The sequence below is a fragment of the Diadema setosum genome, chromosome 17 (genome assembly GCF_964275005.1).
Source record: "Diadema setosum chromosome 17, eeDiaSeto1, whole genome shotgun sequence".
Classification (NCBI taxonomy): Eukaryota; Metazoa; Echinodermata; class Echinoidea; order Diadematoida; family Diadematidae; genus Diadema; species Diadema setosum.
In genome coordinates, this window is record NC_092701.1 from 4,205,897 (window position 1) to 4,218,852 (window position 12,956).

General features: G+C 37.6%; 1 protein-coding gene across 1 annotated transcript; it reads left to right on the forward strand.

The window, feature by feature from the left end:
- Positions 1-1,255: 1,255 nt before the first annotated feature.
- LOC140240982 (LIM/homeobox protein Awh-like) lies at positions 1,256-11,394 on the forward strand. The gene is made up of 5 exons (XM_072320757.1): positions 1,256-1,348; positions 5,237-5,421; positions 6,425-6,651; positions 9,645-10,001; positions 11,312-11,394. The coding sequence occupies exons 1-5, from the start codon at positions 1,256-1,258 to the stop codon at positions 11,392-11,394; spliced, it is 945 nt and encodes a 314-aa protein (XP_072176858.1).
- The last annotated feature ends 1,562 nt before the right edge of the window (positions 11,395-12,956 follow it).

A 12,956-nucleotide genomic window follows, 5' to 3' on the forward strand; every position in this document is an offset into this window, starting at 1 on the left:
AAATTGGTTTTGAAATTGCCGAGATGTCCAAAACGGAGCATTCCTAATGAAAAGTGGGACGAACCTTTTATGACGATCGCTTTGTTTTACCTTGTTTTTGGATGTCTCAACCATTCCAAGACCAATATTCATCTAATAAATTTTGAATTTCTCTTAGAATTGTATGCTCTGTATTATTTCATAAGTGGTTTCTTGGTATCTCGCAAAAAAAAGAAAGAAGTTATAAGCCCAATCCTCATCTCCGCCAATACTATAGTATCCCTTTAAAGTCGGATGTCAATCTAATACAATGAAGCATAATAGTTATAGGCAAATGTAGGTGGCGCATGTCTCTTCGATGTCGATTGTTTTGTAAGAGCGTATTGTGGAAGTCGATGAACTGGTTGAACATAATTAATCAAGAAGAATGAATGATTTGTCAAGCATTCCCCCCCCCCCCCTTCCTCTCCTCGCGTGGGATTTCTGTCGCCATACGATGGTGCTCAGAGTGCAAAGCCATTGGTCACTTGGTAAGAGAAGTGACCAGTCAATATCAGCCCCTGATATGGTGCTCGGCGGTCAGCCGGACGTGCTTTTTCTTTTTCCACCAGCGGTCAGTATGTCCAGTGACGCCACTCTGGTGCGGATTACATAACAACTCTCCCCCCATCGATAAATCCATTTCGAGTGCGAAACTGCGCAGGGAAACGAGACAGCAAACCATCCCTCACTGTATGCAGTCCCATGCACTGATAGCTGATTTAGAATTGACTATCTCTTCACACAGCTTTGGATGTCTACCACTCATGACGAGTTAATAACTCAATTAATGCTGCGATTTCAAATGATCTTGCTCTGTTTTTCTTATTCCTCTCCGACATTTTGGTTTTTACGCATTTTGAGATGAAGGCTGCAACACTCCCTGGGACAGTGATTTCAGTAGCGCTGCTACAATTGACGATCATATTATAGCTTTTTCCAATATTTGTATATCTATTTTTTTTATTATCATTCCTTTGTGGCTTGTCGAAACCGGCTGTGCAAAAAACAACGAAATCAGCAGCATGGAACGTAACCCTTTTCTGGTTGACACTTTTCACACGTAATAGACGCCCGACCCAGCTGGACTGTGACTGTATCAAACGAAAACCTGCCCCTTCTTGTCTTGTTATTGGATTCTTCTCAAAAAGAAAAAGAAATAAAGAAGAGGAGAAAAGAAGGACACCTTAAGTGTAGGTAACATAGTGTGTAGGCTTGGAGCCGTCGGCCCGTCTTTATGGGGTTTGAGACAGACGCCTCTGCGGGCGCGGCCGGGCGAATCTACGAGACCATGAGCCAGGTGGAGTCCAAACCCGCGTCCAAGACGGAGGTGAGTCGTGTTTTCACCCTCATGGCAAAATGATTGCCAGATTTCTTTGTTTTGAATTTTACTCTAAAAGGTGAATTTGTCTAGGGCATAGATGTCAACTGGTGGATATCTGCTATAGAGATATTCTGTAATCACAGTTAAGTGTTATGTGTTAAGTGTTAATTACAATTAAGTGTCCTGATTTGGACCTTCAGCTTGACATGCCGGAGTCTGAATTTGCGTAACGTTGTGGACCTGTTCACGGGTACAGGCACATCACACTATTTTCAGTGAAGAAAAATTCAACGTTATCATCGAAATTTTGAAGCAGTAATAAAATTGTAATCACTTTCATTTTCGCCGATATAATGATTTTTATACTGTCATCAAAGTCAAGCCAAATTATGACTCATGTCTGTATCAGGATTTGCTTTGAAATTAGTAATGATATTATCATCACTCGTAATGTAGTCGTAAGAGTGGTAGTAGTAGTAGAAGTAGCAGCAGCAGCAGCAGCAGCAGGAGATTCATACAAGTAGGCATACAATGTAGTAACAATAGCAATAGTTCCGAACCCAACAGAATTAAACTGAACAATCAATCTTCAAAACATTTTTAATGATGAAATAGATTTAAAAAACCGAAGGAAACTTAAAAACAGTACGAACAGTTATTCTATCAAATCTGACTCAACGGTGGCTACTGACGACAACGATTATCATAATATGGAATAATACAAGAAAGAAAAATGATTACCTTTGAAATTATCCCTGTATGTTCAACTGAGTATCAAAAGGAATTTTCCTCTTTCTTTGAACATCTAGCAGATTTCCGCTGAAATTTACAACCGAGAAAGTAAATTCATATGGATGTCGAAAATAAAATCAAGTAAAATTGTCCAATAAATTATGTACTAATTCCCAGCAAAGTATTTTTGTTTTTGATAATTATTTTCAAACATAGGAAAATATTCATTACGCTTGTAAATAATACTACTTTGTAACTTTTTTCTTATCATCATTTATTCTTATCATTTTCAAGAGAAAGAGAATTGTATGGTTGGACATATATTTTTCTGGCAAGTCTATCTCAATCACGTAGTGATCGTAGGAGATAATAACCCCAGACCACCCCTTCCTTGGTGTTATACTGTTTGGTTTGAATCTTTCGGATGACGACTTCATGCCGAAATGTTTTGTCTCTTACTTAGGAAAAAGAAATAATAACTCTGATCTTCATTGTTCAAGAAGTACCACACAAAATATGAATACAACTACTGACAATAGTAAGAATACTGGAGAAGGTTTTTGTGCTTGGAAATAAAACTGTAATGTTTCCTCTCTCTCTCTCTCTCTCTCTCTCTCTCTCTCTATCTTTCGTCATTTATTTAATTCTTGGGTGAATATGCTAAAACATGGTAAACATAACCATATCCAAAGAAAATGTTCTTCTCTATAGCTAGTGTAGTACACCTGTTTCTAATTTTTGGGGCAGTGATATTTGTGATTACACAACGAAAAAAGTTATGATATCTCTGTACAAATTGAGAATCCCAAAATATGATTAACAAGACTATGGTCATTATGGCGAGAAAACAAGGACATTTTTATTTTTATAAACTTGAATTTTACTTTAACCAGATGGCTGTAGAATACTGGTTAGTCGAAACGACGCACCTTCACGCAAGATGATTATGTCTTCGAATACCAACTGCTAATCCTAAGACTGCAACTATAAGATAATTCAGAATGACAACTATTACATTTAATCAAGATTGATGAACAGTTGTTGAAATACTGATAGTAATAATAATAGTAAAAATATGATAACGATACCAACGATTTAAATGATATATTTATACCGTTATCACAGTGTAGGGCAGAAGATAAAAGTGAATTTAGGATATTTCAGTATCTGCATGGTATTCGTACTACTTTTTGGACTACTACTTATAACATGTATGATAATAATGTTAAGGATGTCGACATTTTTAGCAGGAGATGGAAATTAAGTAGTCGACATCTCATCGACATTGTTACACTGCGAACACAAGGCCTTTTTTTACAATTATTTCGTATGATAATTATAAGTATTATTATGACAACACGGTTAATCATCATGTTGTCTTTAATAACCATCACCATTGTTTTCAGTTAAACTTTCATCCAAATGTTGAAATTTCTTTCATTCATTCGTAGCATGCAGTAGCTCTCTTTGATCCATGTGTATAGTAGAAGCAAAACAAAATGAAACAAACCACGATTAACAGGAAAAAAAATTAGAATTTCCCCGAATATACATGTTTTCTTTTCTTTTTTTCTTTTTAACGGAGTTAAAGTTGTGGAGAAAATACACATCCTTTGCACTAACGAAAGAGAGCCATTATAAGAGGTGAAATGGTTACAATTGTTTTCCAACAACCAAAACAGAGATTTCCCTAGTCAGTTTCGACTGGCGGCTAATTGCCAATTTGCGGCTGAGGTTAATTTCCGTCAAGAGGTAAACTTTGTGGCTTTTTAAAATAATAACATATTTATCTAATGCAGCGAACTTCATATCAATTACTTCATCAATAAATCTGATTTTCCAAGGTTCTATTTGTTTTGAAGGTCAGTCGCAGTCTTTCCCTTTCTTTTTACTTTATTGGTGTGAAAGGAAACAATGTTACACGACCGTAAACGTGCTCAACAAACGCACAATGCCATCATAGCAATAATTGGTTGGGATATGACACAACTTTTGTATATCACATCTCCCTCTCTTTCTCTCTCTCTATCTATCTATCTGTATCTATATGTCTCTGAACACACACACTCACACACATGTACACACACACATTTCATATGACTGATATCTTATACTATACTTTATGGTTTGGTATGAACGTGTACAAGTAGCCTTCAATCATTCCTATGTCATTTCACATGTAAAGAAGGAGGGTAAGGATGGATCAGTATACGTGGGCAGCTTTTTGTACACAGGAAGCAGCTCCGATATGTTTATCAACAAGTTATGCTCGAGTTGAGGGGGAGGTAGCGTGGAAAACAGGATTTGTCTAGTTCAAAAGGAAACGGTACAGGTCTATTGATTAATCACGTGTTCTACTGCTCCTTCTGAACTCCAAACTCCTATTGAAGAAGTATACAAAAGAAAGAGAGAGAGAGGTATAGATACAGGCAAAAAAAAAAAAAAAACTCTCTTCATCCGCAAGACTCAAAATTTCCTTTTGCCTTTAATGACACTATTTCGTCCTAATCTTGAATACCCTTCATCGTTTCATTTTATTTTTATTTTTACCCTCAATGACATTTAATCTCAGTCGATGTATTAGTCGTGTCCAGAAAATACATTTCCATTTCGTTTCAAATTTTGTCATTGGTATTTTTATTTTTCTCGAACAAAGATACATAAGATAGTAACCACTCTACAAGTGAATCCTATTCCTGAGCATAAAAATGCTAGGTGGAAGGGTAGGTGAGGCATTCATATTGAAGTACACAAAAAAAGAAAAAAAAAAGATAAATATTATGATTGTGGCTACATGCTTAATTTACAGACACGTTGTGTTTTGCATACCACTTGTATCGGACAAGAGATCGAAAGAGAAAACAGAAATTACTCTAACCATAAATTGAACGAATGCTAGAGACTTGCAGGCAGAGTTCAATCGGTCAATTATCTATAGTAACCTATATTATATGCTATACACTTGTACATCACTGGCCTTTATGGCTTACACATCGCCAATGGAAATCATAGTAGTCCAGTCAGAAATTAATCTATAATAATGTATACTACAGGTCGGAATTACTGGCTTGAGACAATAATCTTCAAACAAATCCATTTAGATTTACACGCTTACGTCCTCGTTGCATGTTTTGTTTTTGTTTTTTCTTTGTTTGTTTTTAGAATGAAGGCGAAAGCTGCGCAGGATGTGAGAAACCAATCGTGGACAAATACCTTCTGCGCATAGGGCGTGGCCTAAGTTGGCACGTGACTTGCCTGAGGTGTCTAGAATGTGAGGAGAGTCTGAGTTCGCACCAGAGTTGTTACTTCAAGGACCAACACGTCTTCTGCAGACGGTGCTACTCGAGGTCAGTTCTGATGAAATCTGTCTCCCTAAACCAAAAGCGACTGGTGGTTATCTAAAATATAATTATTTAAGTGATTGTGTATCAGAATTCAAACGAACGTGGGAGGAACAGAGAATATAATCTCAATTAAAAGAAAAAGCCAACTTAGAGAGGGATGGTGGATGACAATTGTCCACAGCTGCTCTGAATTCATCACTATGGATGAAACAAGAAAATCGTTTTTGGAATTCTGCTTCTCATGATGTTGCTTGTTGAGATCCTCTTTTCCATTCTTTCTTTCGTTTAACTAAAGTGCTCTGAAATGGGTGGAACGCCCACTACAGAGATATAGTGTCGTAATACTGTAGAGAAGATACCGATAAGCGCCACTATTCCTTATAGGGCCAACGTGTTACACGTTTCTTGCAAAAACCATGACAACTTACATGCAGCGCCAGAGATTATGGCAAATTGTCATTATCATGATTAGGGAATGAGCAATGAACACGGGAAAAAAAAGAAAACAATGGTTTAATAAACATTTGTAATTATAGTTTTTAACGTTTGAACAACGGTGAAATTTTACGTTGGAGTTGATAGTTGTTCAAAGTCAGACTGTTTCAAATGATATCAAGCAAACCCTTCTAAAGACATTGTACATCATTTTCGACTAAGGTCGAAGCCGCTGAGTCAATTATATACGCTTTTCGAACAATACGAAATGCGATTTGTCAAAGTAGTAGCGTGTGGATTCATAAAACAGTGATAATTATTTGGACATTGACCATAGATAAAGTTGAAATGGCAAACGGGGACTTTTACAAGTTTCTGAAAAAGGGGTGCATGGTGACACCATCAGATTTTGAACGAGGGCGTATTGTTTTTTCAAGTGTGATTTTGAAGCGCTTGCAACAAATGTGGAATTTTCGTTATTGTATTTAAGAGAAATATCCCCTAAGAATTTTTTTTTTTGGTAATAATTGATATTTTTGGTGTCTATTGGTCTGTTTTCACTATGCCCCAGGGAGTTTGGCACAAAATGTGCGCGGTGCTTACGGAGCATCGACGCCAGCGACTGGGTTCGGAGGGCGAGGGAAAACGTGTACCACCTCGCTTGCTTCGCCTGCGACAACTGCAAGCGTCAGCTATCGACGGGGGAAGAGTTCGCCATGATCGAGAACAAAGTGCTCTGCAAGTCCCACTACCTCGAGCTCATGGAGGCAGCGTGCCGTAGCAACGGGGACGGAAGTGGTAAGATTCCGCACACTCTGAAGTTCAACCTATATGACATGCTCTTCATTTCAAACTATGTCGATGCTGGTGATATTGATTTACTAATGACGATTATCATCAATTCACAAACAGGAAAATTCAATTCAATTCAGTTCAATTCAATTCAATTCAATTCAATTCAATTCAATTCAATTCAATTCAATTCAATTCAATTCAATTTTGATTTCACTTTCAACCAGAATGACTGAGAAACATGCTGAAAAAAACCCCAATGCGATATCGATATTCGATGACACTTTCCGACAGTAAAGATCCGTTTTCTGAGCATAATGTACATCTAATTCGAAAGGAAACCAAATTATTTGCAAAGACTCATTCATTCATATTGTACTGCATCACATTGTACTGTTTTATGCTGTAAACCAATACACGGACTCACTGAAAAACAGCCCTGAGGCTTAAAACAAACAAACTAACAAACTAATTCATTCCTTCATTTAATACATCGATTATCATCATCTTTTATTTTTATTTCAAGCAGTCAAGAAATCAAGCGGTAGAAAAAATAGAGAGTTCCTTCTTTGCACAATGATGGTAGTTTGACGCAGATGGTAATGACCATCAACAGTAATCACATCCTCTTCAGATTGGGAGGTCTGTCTATTGATGAGAATGACAACCATCGGATCCACCGCTTGGATAACTTGTGGTCAAATCGTCTGACTACAGGTGTTTTAACGCGCCTCCGGGTGTACGGAGTCGTGCGCGTAATTAAACAGAATACTCTTGGGGAGGCCGTACGTGAGAGTTTGCACGCGACCTCAATTAAGTCTGAATAAGAGTTCGTTAGAGACGCGCTGGACGCCGCGCCAATTAAGAAGTTTAACGAACCGCCCACCAGGGTCTTGTATTGACGCAAGTCAACAAATCTCTTCGGAGAAGGGCAATTTAAAGACGTCAGCTTGCTGTAAATGTATATCCTCCTTGGAAATTAATCGAAAATAATGCACTGAATGAGAGCTGAGTTTTGTAAAAACAAATCAACTGTCATGGTAGCCATTCCGAGCACCATAAGGGATGAGGAGGTGATAGCTCAGTGGGTAGGACAGTGGTCTCTCAAACTTAGAGCCACTGGTTCGAGGCCGGATGCGCCCTTATAGGCAAGGCACTCCCATGCTCATTGCCTGGTCATTAGAAGGGACTTATAGTCGTCGGTCTCACCACAGCTTGCTCATGAATGATTTAAGCACCATCCGAAAAGTTCCTTCACTGCTTATTCAAACAACCACAAAAATGAATAAACGAAAATTTGATAAAAATTATAATAATAATAATTAGACCAATTTGTAAAGCGCAGCTGCTATATAAATATACTCTACTGCACTGTGATGTAACAGAGCTCCTAACATTGTTACTGATTAGACCCAAAAATAAGTAACAAATTATATCAAACAAAAACAAAATTAACCATTTTCGATTGTGATATAGTGCTGCGTGTCATTATCTTCATGAGATTAATTCTAGTGGAAAGTAATTGGACGATCAAGAAGAAGACGAAAAAGAGGAAGAAGAACCAGAAAGTACAACTTGACTGAATTTTCTTATTTTATCGAAAAAGAGACGACGAGCACGTGCCTGGAGTAGAAGAAAAAGAAAAGAAAATGAAGACAGTAACGAAGAGCGTGGTGATTATTTTTTTTTATCTAGCAAAGGAGATGCCGTCTTCTTGTATCGTTTTAGACTTTTCGAAAGTTGTCTCATGGAGGCGATGGATTGGAGTAGTTTCTCCGGTGAACTCACTGTTGTGCTCTCCCTTAATGTTGAGACGTCATGAAAAACGAATAAAATTTCTCGTCAACGCCAGGACATAGGATTGCGCCTGTGCAAGCCACACACCCAGAGCGTGCACAAAATCGCATCACAAATTACGTACATGAAGAACTCCCACCCACCCCCCCCCCCCCCAAAAAAAAAAAATAAAATAAATAAAATAAAAAATAAAAATCACAACGTCATTTACAATATTCTGTACTCGGTAAAATTTAGTTGCATCCAGAAACTTTCGTAAGCAAAGATGATCAAGGGAATTTGTACGACTTCTGATGACTGGTGATTAGCGTTGTTTCAACCCCACCGGCTTATTTATTATGACAGGGGTTGGTATTTTAGATCAGATAAGTATGTATATGACGCAAAGGGAAGCTGTTTGAAAACAATCTCTCTCTCCAGAAATAATTTGTATTCAAAAACAAAATAAAGCAGATTGAAATATTCATTCTGGTATGTCACTGTAAATGTAGACATATAATAACGAGTTGTAGGTTATCCCAAAGGTATAGTTATGTTAAGATGGGGGATTCAGAAGTTTGCTTTTTTGCGAGATAATTAGAAACCACTTAAGAAATATCAAAGAGCATACAATGCTAAGAGAAATTCAAAGTTTATTTGATGAAATCTGTTTGAAATGGCTAAGATATCGAAAAACAGAGTAATTAAAGTGGTCCTGATAAAATGTGGATCCCACCTTTTATTAGGACATCTTTGTTTAAAATATCTTAGCCATTTCAAAACCGATTATCATAAAACAAGTTTGGGATTTCTCCTAGAAATATAAGCTATGTAATATTTCATATACTTAGGCCTTCTTTATCTCGCAACAAGTTAGAACCTGAATCCCCATCTCAACAAAAAACTATACCATCCTTTTAAGATAGTAAAAGGTTGGTCCCATGTATAGGACCTCTTCCTTTTGCTTTGTTTTTCGATATTTGTCATTCTAAAGAATGAACACTAAATTTGCTATGAAATTTGATTTTATGAAATTTAATTTTTCATAATTATTATTCAACATTTCTGACCATGTTTCTGCGTGGTATTTTTTTTTTTATTTATATTGTACCCTGAGAAAGTGCAGGAATAGAATTATAAGTATAAATATAAATCTCATGTTGCTATTATAGACATTTTTTTATGCTCATTGCTGTCATACAATCCTTGGTAATCTGGTCCAGGATCTGAGTACGGTGGTGAAGGAAATGGCAGCGACAGACCACAACAGAAAACAAAACGAATACGGACCACTTTCACTGAGGAACAACTCGAAGTCCTGCAGGCTAACTTTAACGTAGACAGCAACCCCGACGGCCAGGACTTGGAGCGAATCGCGCAGATTACGGGTCTCAGCAAACGCGTTACGCAGGTGTGGTTCCAGAACTCGCGGGCACGGCAAAAGAAACACATCGGCTCGCCCCTCGGCTCCGACGCCGGGAGATGCGGCTCGAGTAGCGGCGGGAGTCACGCAGGCCTGAGCGCGAAGGAGAGCTACGCGGGCACCGGGCGAAAACTGTCACCACTCACTCCCAAGTTTGGTGAGTTTTCTTCCATGTTTATAACGCAAATGATGCTCTCAAACGTGGAATCTAAGTGAAAAGTTTAAAGTTAAGTGAAAAGTAAAGTTTTATAACCACAACATTGAAAAAAAAAGATCAAAATCGGTTAGAAATTATATCTTAGGGAAGTTATGAACTTGTGAAGTTTCGAACTTTCGAAGTTTCGCTAATTTTTCCACAAGAGCTCTCGAACAGTTGACATTATAGATCTTGATTATGACTTATGATGTCCTCACAGCGCAATTTCCCATCGATCGTATACACCAGATTCACAAAAATGATTATTATTATTATTATTTTTTTGGCTATTAGATTGTATATCTTGATATCTGATTGTCATCTGTACATAAAATATAGATCACTCAGATATACCAGTTGTTAGGATATGGGCATATGCATTTAAACAAAATAGGTGTAAATTTCAGATTTTGTTTACCAAGTGTAACGCACGTTGTGAAGGGATGACATCATTAACTCACTCATTTGCAAAGTCATATTGACTGTTTGAGAAGCGTTTTGTGAAAATTAGTGAAACTTGGCGATACTTCCTTAATTTTTATCCAATTTTGATCAAATTTTCACGTTTGTGCTTGTAAGAGTTTACTCTTCCTTACCAGACTAACTTTTAATAGGACCGGAATTCCCCGTTTATTATGTCTGTATGTTTGTGCGGCGACGTGCTTTCTTTCATATTGTTGGCATCTTCGTTATAGTGGTTGCTGTCCTTATTTGAGTTTCAATCTGCAGATACTAATGCATCTAAATCGTTTTTCTTCTGTATGTGAGTTTATCGTTTATCAAAAACGACAACTTCAAACAATCGGAACAATTTCAGAACTTGAACATTTTGATTTTCGTGATGGACAAATATCTTATGATTTTCTTCGTTTTATGTAATGATTTTCCGCAACCTGAACAGTATGCTGTATGATATTGTTTGGGTCGGAAACACCAATAATATTGGCACAATGAAAAACAAAAACACACATGCAGGGTTCATTGTGCAGTGAATGTTTGTTGGGTTAAATAACAACATCTAAACACTCCGTGACAGTTTAGTAAATGCCAAAAAATGCGAGTAATAGATATCATTTGATTGCATGGAATAATTGCACTGTGCACAACGTCCCAATCATAACTTTGTTTTGTTCAGAAACAAAGAAATACTACATGAGAAATGACTTGTCTGATGATACTTTGATGAAAAAAAAAAAACTTAATTCACTTTGATGTTATTGGTTTGTTTACTTCTCTATCTTATTGTTGCTGTTTTTGTTTTGTTTTTGTAGTTGAATTGATGGATTCTTGTGGCAAGTGTGGAATGATATACTGTCTGTGCGACAAGCTAGCGATATCTTCAACCAAGTCATGACAGCCATCAGTGTCGTCAGCTCAAGATTCACATCAATCAAGTTATTACAACCCTCTACAGGTCTCCTTGCCCAACTCTTCAGTTGTCTTCTATTGGTGGAAGTTTCCTCTGTCAGTTACCTTATTGCCTGATAGTGGAAATGTAAGGACACTTCCTAGGTCTTAGGTCTGCTTTGATTATTGATCAAAGGAAATCGTAGAATCTTCACAATCACAGTATCTTTCTTCTATTTTGAGTTTGTATGGGTTTTTTCAGCGAAATTGGAAACTTTTCTTTTGCAACAACGAGAAATGGGCATCGTATGAGAGATAAAAGTACCATAATTCGCTGTCGCATATGGCTTCCTATACACCTCGTCGCCATGACAACGAACGGAAGCCGTGTCCGGAGGTAGAGGATTACAAAGCTTTGGGTCGCTGATTGGCAGTTTGAGTTATCCCGGAGACAGATTGGAGCAGGAAGAGGAGGACAGGAAGAGGAGGACAGGAAGAGGAGGACAGGAAGAGGAGGAGGAGGAAGAGATTGTAAGAGAGAAAGGAGATACAGATTTTCGTTGAAGAACAAGAGCAAGGAAATGAGAAGTTGGAAGAAGAAACAGACAGTTCACAGAACCTGAGGGATGAATGGGGATGAAAATGGAGTGAAAAGTGTGAGAATCTAGGAATACGGTTTCTTGCATCATCTTTTTTTTCTGCGTGGTTTAGTTGAGTATATTGCCTGTATGACTTCCGAGATGACATTCTAAATAACCTATTCAAAGAGATAAAAACATTTTATTTTCACAAACCACATGGAATATAATAACCTGCTGCTTTGCTAGATTGGTATTATCAAAATATGCCGTCCAGTGACAGTGGATATGAAACATCTTTCCACAGTTCCTTGTAAAATTTAGTAGATTTTCTGGCTCAGTTAAAATCATTAAAAAAAATGATAGAGAACAAGACACAATACTCACACACTTTCAAATAAATTGTAGACAGTTGACTTGTAGTTGCCAATGCAGCAGGGATGTGGGAGTCTCTCTCTTAATATCCAAGATTAAACAGACACAATTATCTTTGTGATGAATCAGTGTCTGTTCCTTGCAGTTGTTGAGTGGATATAAATTGTGTATCATTTCATCAAGGTCTTATTCAGTTCACAAACTTTTTTCAGCCCCTCTTGCACCTCTCAACCGCTTATGAAAAAACGAAAACAAAATGTTGAATGGTAGCATTGTAGTATGACGAATAAAGATCTGGACACAATAGTAGGAAACTGTGACTATATCTTTGAATATCTTGCGACACTTTTCTTGATTTTTTGGCACTTTTCTATTAGGATTTTCCTCTTAAGCCAGATGTATTAGAATGGGTTTCTTGAACCATAGAGTTAATGGAACTTACTATCCCTCGGATAGGACATAAAATGGAGGTCCCGTGTGTGAGAGAGTCACAGCTCATGCACGTAAAAGATCCCGCTTCATTCATTCATCGCAAAGAGCAGGGTGTCTAACCCGGTGAAGTGGTCGTATACCCCACATCCAACTGGACCCCATGGAAGACCAGCTTAGTGTAGCT